We start from the raw sequence: 17,834 nt of genomic DNA, 5'->3' as shown, positions 1-17,834 counted from the left end.
TTGAGTGTCGAGGTGTATTGTAATTTATGTAATTAGATGGCAAAAAGGTTTAGCGTAATAACTTTCTATTTAACTATTATGTACCTTTAAAATAATCTTTTATATCTTTTGTAGAGCTATCTTCCGCGTTGTATGGGATAAGCTTAGAGAGGTTATAGATAGGTGACTCAAGTCTCCATTTTTCAGTTATCGAATTAAAGTACAAAATTATATCAAAGCAATGGTGCAATAGCACAGTTATGCTCGTAAACGTGACAGTTGCGGCTTCGACTCCCAATCGGGACAATTAATTATGTACGTTTCCTCGCTCTAGCTCTTTCTGTCGTTGTCTGCAAGAGGGCGGAAATTAAATTATTAAATTTTGATTATTCCCCGAGCGGATGGCGGTCGAACCCATAACACAATCGCGTTTACATTCAGACGCTGTTCCACTGCGCCACAACCCCCTTAGATTTTAATCAATAAGTTCAAACACATACCTATTTAAACTGGTATTACAAGTTACCATGTAAAATTTATATGTTAATAAAAAAGCACTTTGTATGTATATTAAACATTACTAAAAGTGTCTTCGTCCTTTATTTTCTTGATACTTTTATAACCTTTACATTTCTATAAGAAATTTTAAACTTTTGTTTATGTAAGTAGGTATAATATGATATGTGCTCATACTATTATTATATTAAAAATCTACGATTTGTTTGTGTTATACTAATTGAGGCCGTCGTGGCTGTAAATGTGGATTCCATTAGAGAAGAAGAAGTCAGGGGAATAAAATATTTTTATACCTTTGCTCGGGTAACGAGACAGAGTGCGGTGTTGAGTTCCGCCACTCATCACGTAATGACTTGAAAATTCAAAACCTGGGCCTCCAGTCGAGAAGGGGGTATTAACTAGGTTCCCTGTCTAACGTGCTATAAGAGATAAAATTACTTTCAATTGCGCTAAATCATGAACAATTTTACTCAAAAAATGTAAAATAAACTATAAATTAACATATCTAAAACAATTAACGTCACGGGTAATAAATTGGTGATAATTCAAAGTAGTAGGTACTCACGGGTCTTGCTAATTTTTATAGCATTTACAACAATGCCCTTTAATATTATTTCACACTCGGCTTGTTTTCACCGCGGAAGTGCTTCCGGAAGATAAAAAAATAAAAAGTAATTCGTGTCTTGGTCTATTTTGAACAGAATGTGTTAACCCTAAGTTCCCCATTAAGACACTTCCGTTTCCCAATTTCTGCCGAATTCTTGAGGTATTGCGTGTAAAGTTACAAGAGCGTTGAAGCGAAATATTTATATTTCACTCTTTTGTGTGGAAATCGAACACACAACTGTGGTTGTTAGTCTTGCCCCCCTGCGCCGCAACGGCCTCATATATATATATATATATATATATATATATATATATATATATATATATATACACATATAAATATCTGTGTATATAATATACGAATATCTATATATATTATCTTAATGGTATACATTAGTTTATATTGCATACTATTGTGACAGCGGACGGCCTTGCCGCTGATGTCACCGCTGGTCGTCCACGCTCGGCTGGCCGACTGATCTGTAAATGCATTTTTTATCGACACATCTACGAATAAATAGAGTATGAACTGAATAATTGTTAGAAAAGGGACAATAGACGAAGGTTGATGGAAGCTTCACGCCGTATCACGCGTATAGCCCAGTATGGGGAACACCGCCCAGTTTTCGAAGAGGAAAATGAAAATAATTCCTTCCCGGAGTAAGAGTTAAACCCATACTGACTCGTTACGGTTACAGTTGGATTTCAGACTCTGTTCCTCTGAGCCACTCTGCTTCAAAGATTAAAATATAGTAGCAAAGGCACTTATGCGAACCTATAAATTCGATGTATCTACATACGTTCTCTGTTCTTGATTTTGTGTTCTTTTTTTTTTTTTTTTTAAATTAACTTTTATTAACAGCAGATGTCATGAGGCCAGTCGTGGCGCAAGGGCACACGCGTGTGACTGTAAAATGCGAACTATAAACGCGACAGGTTGTGGGTTTGAATCCCTGACTCAAGAAAATGAAATATTAAATATGTTCATTTTTTGCTCTGGTGTCGAGGCAATGCGAGACGTTGAGTTACGCCACTATGCCACCAGAATTCGGCGGTAAGTGGGGAGCGGAGTATTTTAGTATTAGGAAAATACATTCCCTCTGCCTATCCTGCTACATGCGGGGTACAAGCTGAAAAAATATATCTTTTGTCATTATACTTAACTAAACGTCAAAGGACGATGACGACTGCAAAAAAAAAAACAATACTCTCAAATTTAAGCCTTGAACCCTTCAATATTTTTAACAACAATATTTTTTTAGATAAAATTTTAAGGCTCAATTTAATTCGCAATAAATGTTTGCATATATTACTTTAAACCAAAACAACGTTAGTAAAACGAAACAAAATAAACATAATTCAAGGTCATTAAAAAAGGAGGAACAATTAAATTTAAAAAAATAATTTAAAAAATTATACTCTTACTATCATATAGCACAATAATATTTTTAATGTCTGCCATAAACCTTAATAAGGCCAGTCGTGGCGGAGAGGTGCACGCGTGTGACTGTAAACGCGACAGGATATGGGTTCGATGTCCACTCAAATGAATGAAATCCTGGGTTCCTAGATTCAGCAAAGTTATGCATAGAGAACTTAATGTTTTATTTGTCAAGACATTGCTTATTCACTGGCGGGACTTAACTCCATGCAACGAAAGATTGGACTGAACATACACACTTATATTTTTTAAGTTATTTTTTTGCATGATTTCGGCAGTTCTACCTAACCTAACCGACCTTGACGCGAAGATTTTCTCTGATGTCACGTTTTAATATAAAACTCTCTAGACATCGAGATTTATCTTTATTTTATTTATTAAATGTATTGCCGTCATAGTGTAGCGAACGATATTTAAATTTTAGCGGTGCATGAGGAACGTAGTGCTCTAACACTAGGTTCTATATGTGAGATACTACTGAAGTCAAAAAATAACTTTAATAACTATTTCAGGTACTTCTAATTAAATTATACATTATAATTGATTACTAATATTGTACTCACTCTCCTTTTTATTTCATCAGATTCGAAAATACAATGTCAATACAACTCAACGCCTTTCAACATTAAATAGGTATTTCATTTCCTCGAGTGGACATCGAACCCATATCCTGTCGCGTTCACAGTCACACGCTTGTGCCCCTGCGCCACTACCGGCCTCAATGGGATCTCTTACGTAATATACTTTAATAAGCTCATCATTTGTAACATCTTTATTGTATATTCATAACTTTAGAGTCAATTACGTAAGAATTTAAATTTTAACTGGTAACCGCACCCATTTGGTAATATAAGCTACTTTATACTTTGATAGTTCTTTTCTCACGGCTTCGCCCGCGTTCTCCAATAAAAATATCTAAGAATTGTGTATGACATATCACGAGGTAAAGCATTCACAATGAGTTAAATCGAAATAATTAACATGCTGTAATATAGCCCCATAACTTTGCTCGACATCAGTTATCTAACAAAAAAAAAAATTGGAACCAATAGTTCCTGAGTATAGCGCGTTCAACCAAACAAACTCTTTACCTTTACAATATTAATAATGAATATATAAATATTATCTAAGAGTCTGATTATAAACACGACTTTTGTAGGTTCCATTTTCATTATAATAACGCAGCATACGTTTCCATAACTGTAAACAAAACATAAAACGTAGATTCATTACTCGCGCACCAAATCACAAGCAATTAAAGAATAGACATTTAACGCGATAATAACTCGAGTCTCGACAGTTACGAACGTTTAGATACATCTGTGCGACAGTGGGTGTAGTTTTCATAGCGGAACGCCGTTTAGCTAGTGACGTACCGAATCAAAGACATTTAAGAAGGACGCATAAAAATTTGAGAGCAAAATTTTATTGAACCAGTGAAAGGTGATAAGTACTAGTTTACTTTTAAATTTCTTTAGTTGGAGAGAGGGGCTTGGTCGGTGGAGGCGTATTAGTGTGCATTTTAAAGAGACTTCTCCGCGCACTTCCCAATTTCTGAAACATTCCGTGAATGACAGAACTCCAGGCTAAACTTTGTCTTGTCGCCAAAATTCGTTCTGGAAGGAAATGGAAATACGCGGCGTTGAGTACCGTCACTTAATACGCAAGACCTGCAAGACCTGGAAGCGTGAAGCTGAAATAAAATTGTCCAATCTTATTTAGTTGCTTGCGGTGCTATATAGGATGCAATCAATGTCTCCCATTTTTAAAACAATTTTCACTGTTATATCACTCGTATTCGTCATTTAATATAGCCTTACTCGGCAAATAGACTGTCCTGTAGTTCCTGAGATAAGCATGTTGAATCAAACAAAACAAACTTACAGGCTTTATAATATTAAAATGTATAGATTCTTTCTACATATCTAAAGAAATGCGACAAGCAGGTCTGAACTAATATTTACATATTACCATAAAAATTCTATACGTAGTATATAATGAATAGTATCAACCAAATAATCGATAGGTTCGATGAATTCTCGAAGGCGCGAGTGTATTTACCGACTGCTGTGACACTGGCGCACCTGTGCAAGCTGAGGCGCTCCAAATGCTGTGTTTGTATAACGGGGTTGAAGGAAAGAAACTTGTGAAACTTGTGTAAAATAGAAGTATTATTCTTCGTTCATTCGTTCTTGTTTTTTATGCTACACGCTTTTTCCCTATATTCCTGGTAGGCCAAGGGAACCTAATGTTAAAACACTCCTTTTCCCACGTACATTTAATAGACTAGAAAATACCTAAAAATACATTATCTAATAAGTGAGGGTTCAAATCCGTATCAGTTAATTTGCCTACTTAAGTTTAACCACGCTCTATAGGGAGCTGACCGGATTGCTTATACCGCCGTTAATTATAATTTATTGACGCATACCAATGACACCTTTAGTGTTCAATAACAATAGCGTTCGACAGCCAACTAAGGCCCGCGGTTGATTGTTTTAAAATATTACTCGCATTTCAATGTCACGACGAAATTATGCAAAATGTTGAAAATATTGCGATAATAATTTAAAAATATTATCAAAATCAGCTTAAAAGCACGTTTTTTATTAAATATTATGGTATCATCGAGCTGGTCTGATGATGGAACCAGGTTCCTGAAAAGTGAAACTCTTCAGAGGTTATAATTTATGACTCCGAATTTAAAGCGTTTTGGTTTTTCGTTATTTTTTAGGTTTTTTAATGAAATATTATATTACACATGCACCAATAGTAAAAATTTTGCCGTTCAAATTTATTTTACTTGGTTAAAAATCTTTTCTTATGACTAACACATAATTCAGAGACGAAAATACTAGACTGAAAAATAATTTAAATGAAATTTAGCATGTAAGGTGAGTTAGGGGGTATAGACAAACATTTAGTGAGGATTTCTCGAAAATTTTACGGCAATACAGTTACTACGACTAGTTCTATATAGTTCTATATAATATATTTACTGAGTCAAAAACTATTTTTCGCGTGTTAATTACAAAAGTATTAAGCAACAAACAATGGAGGACGTAATCATAACTAGGCTAAGTTGCGAAAGCTCTATTGAAGAGCGCTCTCCGTATAATAATGGTTCTTTGTGTTTTTAATAAACGTTTAATTATTATAGTACTTGTGAGTGATTTCATTCTACTTATATTATTCAATAGGAACCTAACTATATAGGTGGGTAATGTGTACCTTAACACTAATTCCCTCTGCCTACCCTGCTAAATGCGGGAAGCTACGAAAAGGAATCGCATATTTTTACGTCATATAATCGGAAATTAACTTACAATCATTACTGTCAGAAAGAATATGCAAGCTACGCCTTTACGAATTTTATATAAATACTAGCGGCCCGCTCGCGGTTTCACCCGCGTGAACTATGTTATTATTAATTTCTGTCTCCATGACTACGCCGTAGTGACGTCTATGCAAAATTTGAGACTCCTAGCATTTGTAGTAACGTAGTTTCATACAAACTTTCGACCCCAAAAACAACCCCTTAGAAGTCGAATATTGCAAATTCCCGTCTTAGCGAGCACCTACGTCCTTTAAGTAACTCCTATGCAAAATTTGAGATTCCTAGCATATGTAGTTTCTGAGATTTCGTGGTGAGTGAGTGACCTTTCGATTTTATATATATAGATGTGAGTAGGTCTAAATTGTTTGATATAGATTGATTTACGACCGGATCATGCCAAATTTGTTATAACAGTATGAATTAAACAAATGAATATTTTATATAATTAAAGTATTGTACTTACTCATATAGTACTTACTTTAACTATAATATTTAAAATTATGAATGAAAATGGTATCTTGAGATCGATCTCACAGTTGAGAGCGTTTAATACACTTATAGTCAAAATTAGACATTAGAGACATTTAATATTAAATTCGGGACCAGATTCTGCGTAGAATGTCTTAATATTCGTCGTTACGCCTAAAATGCTAATTGGAAAATAAAAAACAAATAAAAAGAAAATTAAGGAAATTTAGCTTGAACAAGCGGTGGTGCCCTTCGTGTTGTTTGCTATGACGACCATCACGCAATGCTTGGCGACACCTGAGACTTACTTAAGCACCTTGTTTTCCATTTGCTTCGAACAAACAAGTAATATTTTGATTGCCTAAGAGTACCTACTTGAACTAAATTTTAAAATGTATGTGTATGTTGACACTACTAGACATATTATGTAGTACACAAAATAAGGAAGATACTTGAAATATAAACATATAATATTAATGTTAAACGTCTTTACACATAAATAATCTTTAAAGAATAGAACCTACTTCTCCATCAGCATTACAAGGCAGGTGAGTCAATTATCGTCACGTCCATCCTATAGTAATGCTTCATCGGATGTCGCGTGTTACATGCGTTCGAATAACTAAGCTTTAAGTGAACGAGCGTGCTTGAAACACGAAAACAATGTGTTCATAAAAACCCGGCCTTTTAAATAAAAGTTGTAATTTTGTAGTAATTTAGGTAATCGCGGCACAGTGGTTGCCTGTGAAATGCGATGGTTCTAGATTCTTTATAGTTTTTGTATTCCCATGCCATGATAGACAAAGCACGGTGTTAAGTTGACGCCACCAATGTCTTATCATTGCGTGTTGAATGGGAAATGGGGAAACTTAACACCGTACAATCATATATACAATTCTGTTTTAAAATTAAAACCATTGAATACAGTCAGATATTTGTTGTTAAGATTATGAAGTAAACAAATAACAGGATATAATAAGAAAATACTATAGCAAGATCTATGTTTATTTGTTTTTCTTTGTTAATACTATTGTAATGACGTCATAGTGACGCTATTGGCATGTATAGGTCGTGAACAGTATCGCCGTGGTTCTAGGTTTGACTCTTACCCGAGTAAATGTTAAAAAAAATATTTTGTATTTTTACTTCAGTGATCTTCCTGTATGTGCTTTATTTTCTATATCTAAATTACTTGTTGAGTTGCAAAGCTCAATGCCTCGGTTTATCTTATCAGAGCGGGGAAATAAAAATAATTCATACCCTCCAGTGGTAATCGAACCCGCAACCATCATACTGTGCCACTGCGCCACGATGATCTCAAATGAATGCCTGTTAGTCCTCTTGTTAAAATATTTTAAATTACTTGTCAACACAAAAAATAGTCCAAGTACACAAATTGAAGATAAAAATCTAATACAGTACACGTTGATATTGCAGTGACGTGTATCAGATAAAGCTGTAGTACCTGTTCATTGGTTGGGAACTCAAAGAATATGAGTTGAATGAAATTATTGTAGTTTTTCATATATAAATTATAAAAAAATATCCTGGTTCTCTATAATTAATATCTCTATAATTATATATTTCTATGAGATAGAGAAAGCTTAGTGCAAATTGGCCAATATTAGCAGTCCTCTCAGTGAGAATCGAACTCAATTCAGTTCTTTTATTATGCCGTACTGAGCGTGCCAGTTGAGCACAAAATAACTTGGGCAATGTCACGTTTCCATAACGAGCACACGAAAGAAGTTGAGAGAATCAAACTGACAATCGTCGTGTTAGGTACTTACCGATTCAGCTACGTCCTCAACTGATGATAATGCATTTAAGTTTAATTTATATCGAAACATAATTATATTGACTTTATAGTTATTAAATAAATGTAAATGCAATCGTTAAAAGTAAAGTTGTTACGAAAAATGATTCAAATGTAAGGTCGTGTTACGTAAAAAGGATGCGTGAGATTAGAATCTTGCAATCGTTACATTACTCGATAAATCATTTACCATAAAACAACTGGTAATACAATTTTATAAAATCAAACACACGCTTTTTAGGGTTCTGTACCCGAATGGGTAAAAACGCAATTCTTCGAAATTCGTTTTCTCTGTCTGTATGCCACTATCACTTTGTTTTCGGATTCGCCCGCTCGAACTACGCAATTATTTATTTACCAATCTATATCACTGTCGTGTTATAAAAACAATTTCATTTAAAAACAATCTATACATTGAAGACTCAGTAGTTCTCGAGATAACCGCTTTCGACCAAATTTATAATATTAGCATAATAATAGATTTTATTACAGTTTCTAGTTAAACTTTAGCTAACATTTACATATAATGCCGTCACACTTTCTAAAGATGGTAAATTAGACTTACCGTATGTACCTATTTCGGTCTAATAACTTTCACTGAATAATAATCAGATCTGAGTCGGAACTTTGAAGGGTTCGTTTGTTTACTACTAAATAAATTTTATAATAAAACCTTGTCACCTAATTGAATTATTGTCAGAGATTTTTTTCAAGCCAGCCCGAAGGAACCCAGTGTTAGAACACTCCGTCGCATGCATAACATCATTTTCAACACTACATGTTGTAGTGTTGTGTGCACTACCTTTGTCTGATTACTAGAGCGAGGAAATAAAAATAATTAATTTTCCCGAGAAGGAAATAAGAATCGTACCCATGATCGTAGTGTTAATATTCAGAAACTATGCCGTTGCGCCACTACGGCCTCACTCTACTGTAGTTAAAAATGATATAATATTAAATTACAATCCATTGATTTCCCCATCCACATATTACTATATATATTTCCATATTACCTACTTGCAAAGCGTGCAATAATCTAACCTAAAATATGATATTGTAACGATTTTACATAATATTGTATGAATAATAAAATATTATAAATAACTGTCTATTTGCTACTACTAAGGAAAACTGCATTTTTATATAGTCTTCTTAACGTTTGACTAGGAAAAGCTTAAACATGATTATCATAATAAAATAGTAAACATATTTTACCTAAGTTTTATATATGTAATATGTATGTATGTTTTTCCACCAATTCTTGGACTAAGTGATATCGAGATGACTCTTCTCTGATTTCTATCAGTTATATTCCAACTTTGGAAAAACAGTTCAATTCTCACCAAAATCAGTTCACTAATTTTGGAAATAGAATCCACGCATAGGCAACATTACATCGCGTTAATCGTTTCATTGTAATCCTGAGGTCAGTTGGGCACTTAGTGTGTCATAAATGACTCCTTCCAGATTGTGGTCGACAAAGACGAAGCCGCAGGCAAAAGCTGGGCTTAGTAAAATAGTGTAAAATACTTTGCGGTTAAAACACAAGCCATTCTTCTATTTCTTAAAGACATTAGCTATTCCGCATCCCGTTTCACACGCTCTGAATGTTCGTCTGTTACTTTTACTCTCGAAACCGCCTAATAAAACTTTATATTGTTAACAATTGAATATTTTGTATTATGTTGGTTTTTTTTTTGGTATAGGCTAATTTAATTGTAAGAGTATTTTCACATCAACTTGATGGTTTTTATTATTATGAACGGTGTTTCACTATATTAATTATTTATAACTTTTAGCATAGGATAATACTTATTATTTAGATATGCACTCACAATATATTGTTTTGGTTGGTGACAATTCATGGGTATATAAGTGAGCTCGAGACAAAAATGTTTTTCTAAAATTCAGAAAAGAGTATGTCATAATAAGCTTAAGAATAGTCATATTCAGTTTAAATTTTATAAAGATCCATAGATTCTATGAAGAACACACAAGCGTGTGACTGTAAACGTGACAGGTTATGGGTTCGATTCCTATTCATTTCTTCGCTCTGGTGTCGAGACAAAAGCGTGACGTTGAGTTGGCGTGGAGAGTGGAATGTTTTAGCATTAGGCTTCCTCTGCCTACCCTGTTACCTGTGGGATACAGTGTGAATCGGAACAAAACAAAAAAATATCAACAAACTCTCGTAACCTAAATGTACCTGCGGCATACATTAACTTATAGGTGTTTGACTTTACGGCCTCTAAAACTGCAGTTGCATGCTCGAAGTATGTAGACTTCTGGGTCAGCCTTGTAATAGGAAGTTGTTAGTTTTGCTTAAATTAAGTGTTATAAATACATATGCACATTTTTAAGTAAAAATTAAAGAATGATTAATCGAGAAATTGTTTTATAGTTATTAAGTATTCTTGGAAACTGAAATTATTTGTTAGTAATCTATACATAACATATGGTACATGTACGTTCTTAATTTAGAAATTATTAATAAAACTGATTTTGATTATAACTATTACCTATATAAATTTAATATTAAGAGGCGCTTTTAAATATCCTTATGGGAGATGAAACGATGCCAGGTTATAAATACGATGATCATATTTTCGAAACTTCGAAAAAAATATGTACTTAAATTATTCTAAAAAAAAAGGAACACAATAAATCTTCTAGATTTTTAGAAATAATAAAATTAGATTTTTTTGTCCAAAATTGTTTTATTTACCCTACATATAAAATACCATGATTCTATAATAAACCCATATTTTTCTTTGCAGCGCAATTCAAACGCGGGCCGAGGCAAAAGATTCACATTCCAATCGACGGTGCGACAACTGGAAAGGCGACGGTTAGCAGAGAAGCTGTCTAAAGAAGCTGATCTGAAGGAACAGCAGAGAAGAACCGAGCTGGAGGCCATGAGACGGTTGGTTTAATGTGCTATAATTCGTAAACTTTTTTTTTACTTAAGTATTGGTGTTTGAACTCACTACCCTCATACAAGTATATAAATATAGTGTTTGTATAGAATAGATTTTATGACGGGAACATCCCAATTGTGGATTGTATTGATTTATTCTTTTATCTCATGAAGAATCTCAGTTATTCAATCATTAAAAAAATATTTTATACACAACCAATTATACTGAATATTATCTTGAAAACTGTATATATTCTTACTTATTTTTCACCTTATGTTTGCTTTATACATGCTATCTATATATATAAAAGGACTTGTCCTCACTGACTGAGGTAAGACGCACGCACAGCCGTAACCGCTGAGGGTAGAAACGTGAAATTTGGACAGATGTTTACTTTCGTAATCTGGACATCCACTAAGAAGGGATTTTGAAAAATTTTAACCCTAAAGGGGTGAAATAGGGGTTGAAACTTTGTATCGAAAAAAATTTAAATCAGTACCGATATTTATAAAATTTGAAATTTAGATTTTTAAAATAATTTAATTGAATACGTATTTCATAGTTTTCCAGAATTCTTCCCCTAAGGGTGCAAATAAGGGGTTGAAAGTTTGTATGGAAAAATCTTTAAAACGCCACCGATTATTATAAAATTTGAAATTTAGACTCTTAAAAATATTTAATTGAACATGTGTTTCATGGTTTTCTAGAATTCACCCCCTAAGGGAGCAAATAAGGGGGTAAAAGTTTGTATGGAAAAATCTTTAAATCGCCACCGATTTTTATAAAATTTGAAATTTAGACTCTCAAAAATATTTCATTGCACACATGTTTCGTGGTTTCTTAGAATTCACCCCTAAATAAGTAAGCGAAGCTGCGCGCGTCCGCTAGTCTATATATATAAAAGGACTTGTCCTCACTGACTGAGGTAAGACGCACGCACAGCCGTAACTGCTGATGGTAGAAACGTGAAATTTGGACAGATATTTACTTTCGTAATCTGAACATCCACTAAGAAGGGATTTTGAAAAATTTTAACCCTAAAGGGGTGAAATAGGGATTTAAAGTTTGTATGGAAAAAAAATTAAATCGGCACCGATCTTTATAAAATTTGAAATTTAGATTTTTAAAAGTATTTAATTGAACACGTGTTTCATCGTTTTCTCGAATTCTCCTCCTAAGGTTGCAAATAAGGGGTTGAAAGTTTGTATGAAAAAATCTTTAAATCACCACTGATTGACTCAGGCGAAGCTGCGCGCATCCGCTAGTCTTTATATAAAATTACAGAGTAGAAGAAGAGTTCCAACGTAAGAGAGCGAGGGAGAAGGCCAACATCCGGCAGCAGTTGAGGCTGGTGACCAGTGGTGCTAGTAGCATGCCGCCCTCTCAACATAGCAAGGTTATAAATTTAAATTATTATTTTTGCATTTTTACTTTTATTGCTGAAAAACATTATTTAAATGCAATAAATTAAACTTACTTTACTTATATAAAGTATATGTAATGCATAGTAGGGATAATATTTTTTTAGCTTAGCACGATACACGTTGTCACGCATATCGCAATAAGAACACAGTGTTATGTCACGCCGTTCCTCATGATAAATAGTATGTTAATATATCGAAATATATTTTTACAGACCAGAGACGAGCCGGACGGTTCCTGCCGGGGCTCCCCCGCGTTAGATCGAACTCGTGACCATCGAGTCAAACACAGCAACGCGTCCTCTGAGGGAAGTGGCAGAAGCAAAAGTTCTACGCCAGTGAGTACTAATTAACTTTCTACTGTATAATAAAATCGAATTCAGTAAAGCGGACTCTATTTGCTATCCCTGGTCACCGTGTAAGCGGCAGAGCTCTCTATAGTGTTCTAGATGCACGTGACGCTGTGTGCGCACTATGTACCTATATAAATATTTATATATATACATTTTTGTTTATTAATACCCAGATTCGTAGTGTAGAGCTGTCAGAGTGGCGCACGGAGGGCGGCGCGCGCGTGTACCGCGACTGGGCGGCGGCCGGCGTGGCGGCGCACGCGCACCCGCCCGCCTGCGCCAGGATGCCCGCCACCGTGCACGCTTATGCTGGTAACGTCATTTACGTCATTTACGCTATCGGTGTTACCAGATCGAAGAAAAATAATGCATTCCCTAAGTGGAAATTGAACCCACAATCACCTCGCTTATAGTCAGAAGCTTACCCGCCTCAGCAGCCTTAACCTAGTAAAATAGAATATGTAATAGTTTATAATTATACAAATTGAAACCCAAACAAAAATGTATAAATTAAAGTTATATAATATATTACAATAATTAGGTCAATGAGCTGAACATAATGTAAGTGTGGTCACACAAAGTGTGCCAGTAGGTGCCTACTGCCACTGACATCGCTTACACCGACATCGACATCCTGTACTCGACTGTGCAGATTAGTATTCAGATAGCGTGCACTTGTTTGATGGATATTGATTTTAAAATATACTTACATTGTTATTGAGAAAATAGAATAAAAAAGCAAATATTCTTTTGCAAATATTCGATCCAAATATGCAACTCACTCGGAAGAGTAAGACAAAGCGTGGTTTGAACACCGCAACAAGCGCAATGAATAACTGCAATGTCTAAAAAATTAGACAGTGCGTGGGGAGTTGTGTGTTGACACTAAATTCTGTCTGACAATCCTGTAATGCGGGAAAACAGCGTGAAAGTGCAAAAAATATATATATTAAAAAATGTTATTCACAGAAGGAGAAGCTTTCAGCGGGAGTCCTCGCTCAGACAACTATCGCTTAGAGTTCGCCCGCGGTCGCTCCCCGCGCACACCGCGACCTCCTCGCCTCTTACACTCCCCCGCCTCGTCTACTACTGGCAGTGATTTGTCACTACGGCAGCCTATTAAGATTAGGTAAGTTCAAATATTAACAAATAGTATAATTCGTTATTTTCAAAATATTTGTACATTCATTTATAGAAATTGGCTGGATTTGAACTCGTGACTGCTTCTTTTAATGCTAGAACTGATTATATTACATTTTTAGTTTTAGGAAGACGATCAATGATAATTGTAAAAATTACCAAATATGTATAAGTTTGAGCGCTAATGTTATTTAAAGTAGACCTTTTAAAATGTTACTATAAAAAAATTTAATATGTAGCTTAGTTGTAGAGCGCTTGCATATTAAATATATATTTATAAACTCAATACATAATATTTCGAAATTTGAGCAGAAAGTGGAGAACGGAGTGTTTTCACACCGGGCTCCCTCTGCTTAGAATGCTATGCGGGAAAAAGCGTGGAGCTGCTGTTTTATACGAATAGTACCTACTTAAAAATAATCTATTATATGTTAATGTGCTATTCCTTACAAATGTACCTATTGTTTACATAGTTATAAAATGTAGTCATTTTTATAATTATTAACTTAAAGTAACTCATCTCTCTAAGGTTAAATACAGTAAGTTAACAGTTATAAAAAATACCTTTCTTAAATAATTTAAGTTAAAAAATCTAGACATAATGTAGACTAATTGCACGAAATAGATTGCTTGCACTAATTTATATAAATTAAACGCTATAGTAACATCGCATCTTTAATGTCTATTTTCGCAAAGGAAAACACCTAACCTATCTTTATAGCAATTTTCGCAAAGGAAAACAGGTTACAGATAGAATATTTTTATAAAAATTATACTATTATTATTAAAATTATTCTATTATTACTATTTTATTTTTATTAATTAAGAATTTACTGACCTATGTATAGGTAATGAACAAAAAATATAAATTTATAATAATATAAATATTTCAGTCAATTGAAAAAGATATTTTCACACATTAGATACTTAGAAATATAAAGAAGTATATACATATACTTAATATAAATATATAGAGATGCGATGTTACAAGCGCTGTAGGTGTACCAGCTAACGTTGTTCTTTTCCCAAGGTGGTGACGCCAGTAGTAATAAATAATCTTGCGACAGACGGTGAGTGCTTACTAAGGCTTGTATATAGATTTAATTATATAATCATAAATTCTTAACAATAAACATCCTAAGAATGTATGGCCATAAAGAAGTTTCACATCGCCGATTTCTTATTGAAATTTTTAAGTTACATCACTTTCGTTCTGGGTGTATGATCATAAGCTTATTTTAATTGATCTTTCACATTTGACGAAATAGATTATTAATATACAATTTTATCAACTCTAAATCATTTCTATGTAACTTATATTTTCAATTTCATTTTTTTCTAAATCTAATCAACCCAAAATGTTAACAAAAAAAAACAAAACTTATACAGCTTTATCATAAGCTTAAAATAATTTTATATTATTATCAAATAATAATATGAAATTTAAGTTTAATCCCCATAAAAGTATAACTTCTCAGAATAATACTACTAACTTCATACTACTAAATAAACAGCATGCAACTTTTTTAATAATTAATAAAATATTTTATTTATTTGGATATCATTTCATTGAACATAAAATATTTACTTGTCATCTTCACATATCTCCCGCATTCATTATGGTCGCGGGTAGCCAAATGAAACAGAATGAAATTACTTTTTTTCTGATGCTATCGTAACGTAAACGCAGTTAATCTCGAAAAGTGAAGACCAGATGTTGATTAGTAATCTATGAATGCGAAAGATACGTGAAGTTGAAAAAAAAATTAAAACCTAACCCTAAAACAATCAACAGAGAACCTAAAGAAGAAGATGCAGAGGAACCAGTCATTGTACCGACACTGCGACCCGCGGGACCTTCGCGCACCACCGTTGCTATACGCTAAAAAACAGACATATTGCTTAAAAAATCATTATATGTTAAATAAATAAAAAACTATAATCTGATATATTAAAAACAAGCAACATCATATTTACGTAATTTTAATTTTGATCATAAGTGTATATTTAGATAACTATAACATTGTAATATTAAGCAATAGCCGTCTTCCGTCGAATATCGAAGCTTTAATCTAGACTTAACTGTATTCTACTAACTGCTAGATTTAAGAAAGGTGCTAAGTTTAAATTATTAAGTACTGCAAGTTAATATGCGAGTTTTATTTAAGTTATATTATATACAATAATTGTCATTTTTCGATAATAAACATATGTATTTAATACAAATTCCACTTCATTAAGCAATGATAATGTAAATATTGCAAATATTATAGGCCCATTAAGTCCAATGTTTTTTTAGAATTGTAATAAGATTTAATATTTTGACTTTTTTTCAAAAAAAAATTCTACCAAGCATAACACAAAAAATACATACACAAAAATCATACAAAAGAATAATCACTTAACGTGAACCGTCACGTACAATTTAGTGGTAATGGACGGCACAAACGACCTGGGTGCGGTGGAAGTGGGTTACGGCGAGCCGCGAGTGATTACAGTGTAATGTGGACACGCCTTGTAACGTTCTTACTTTTTTTGGGATTGATTTATTCAAATTGTATACACATATTATGATATACATAATATATAATACCTTTATACATATGTACATAAGCATTAAAAAAATAGTAACTAGAAAGCTAACATAAATAGGTGGTAACAAGGGCATCCTCAACATCCACCATTTCTCCAATTTCGGCGGAATGTAGGAAATGGAACAGTGTCAGTGGAACCTGAGTATTTTAACACTAGGTGCCCAGGTTTCCCCTGCCTACCTTGCTATATGTGGGATGAACAGGAAGTAACCAACCAACAAAAAAAATATTTTAATAAAAATGAAAGATTTAATATCTTTTAATAGATTATGCAATTACGAACCTTTTCTTTATTTACATTACATTGCGTTTCAAACCTACAATTATATATTAAATATATGCAACAGATAAAAAATAATTATACTTATAATAAAACTCGTACATTATATTGTCATATAGATACGTGTATATTTCCCATACTGTAACTGTAACTTTAGCTGTCCGGTGCAATATTATAAAGAAATAACGGTAATATAACGTCAAAATCATGTTATGACTCTGGCCATAAAATTCGGTGCTGAATTTTAAGAAAAATAATGCTCAATTTTCATTAAAAATGTATCTAAAATTAATATTTTGTAGGATATCTATAATATTATATGAGTGTACGTTATAATATACGTTTATATGTATTTATTTTCATAAAAAAAATGTCTTAAACCTTTTTTTTGTAGATATATTTTTAATAAATTTGGAAAAATATAGGAAAAATCGATTTTGCGGTATTTTTCTCAAGTGGTACTATTTTAACTAAACATAATAATCAACGTGTTGAATTGTCAACTTTAAAACCTTAGTAAGAGCTGAAAAAAAACCCTTATGTGAACGTTATTGCTTACATTTATTTATTCGTAATATTTAAAAGTGTTATTCACAATACTGAGAAAAGTGGTGCAGTAAAAGTGGTAAGGAAGAAGTGTAGGGAAGTGAAGGTGCTGCCGTCGTATACTAGATTAAATTTTTAATCTAATATTTTTATATTTTAGTACAGATTACTTGATGTTTCATATTTACTGTACACTCATTCTAACATTGATTATATTAGTTTATATAAAATCGATAGTACTCAATTTAATGGAGCGATATATTGATTAAGCGTAGTTCTGTAAATAGTTCTCGAAGGTGCATGTATATTTGTCAAACCGATATTTTTGTGAAATTGTAATAATAATAATAATAATAAAAACATATATTTTAAATGGATTTTTCATTTTTATGTATCTATTTTTATTAGCAACGAACTTT

At 33.1% G+C, this 17,834-nt stretch overlaps 1 protein-coding gene across 5 annotated transcripts in view; it reads left to right on the top strand.

Moving 5' to 3' along the window:
• LOC146536040 (uncharacterized) overlaps positions 1 to 17,788 on the top strand; it is a 98,302-nt gene extending 80,514 nt beyond the window's left edge. For 3 of the 5 annotated variants that reach the window (XM_085190660.1, XM_085190657.1, XM_085190658.1), the window contains 6 exons: positions 10,941 to 11,086; positions 12,366 to 12,477; positions 12,718 to 12,840; positions 13,029 to 13,167; positions 13,825 to 13,984; positions 15,791 to 17,788. In XM_085190660.1, coding sequence (XP_085046786.1) covers positions 10,941 to 11,086; positions 12,366 to 12,477; positions 12,718 to 12,840; positions 13,029 to 13,167; positions 13,825 to 13,984; positions 15,791 to 15,881 — 771 coding nt within the window. In that variant the 3' untranslated portion in view covers positions 15,882 to 17,788. Of the gene's footprint in view, positions 1 to 10,940; positions 11,087 to 12,365; positions 12,478 to 12,717; positions 12,841 to 13,028; positions 13,168 to 13,824; positions 13,989 to 15,025; positions 15,066 to 15,790 lie in introns of those variants that run through there. The other 2 variants (XM_085190661.1, XM_085190662.1) reach the window with 2 other exon arrangements.
• Positions 17,789 to 17,834: the final 46 nt, after the last annotated feature.

Source organism: Heliconius melpomene, chromosome 10 (assembly GCF_056956725.1).
Source record: "Heliconius melpomene rosina isolate 202511_hmr_F chromosome 10, ASM5695672v1, whole genome shotgun sequence".
Lineage (NCBI taxonomy): Eukaryota > Metazoa > Arthropoda > Insecta > Lepidoptera > Nymphalidae > Heliconius > Heliconius melpomene.
This window is presented reverse-complemented; position numbering and strand designations above follow the sequence as displayed.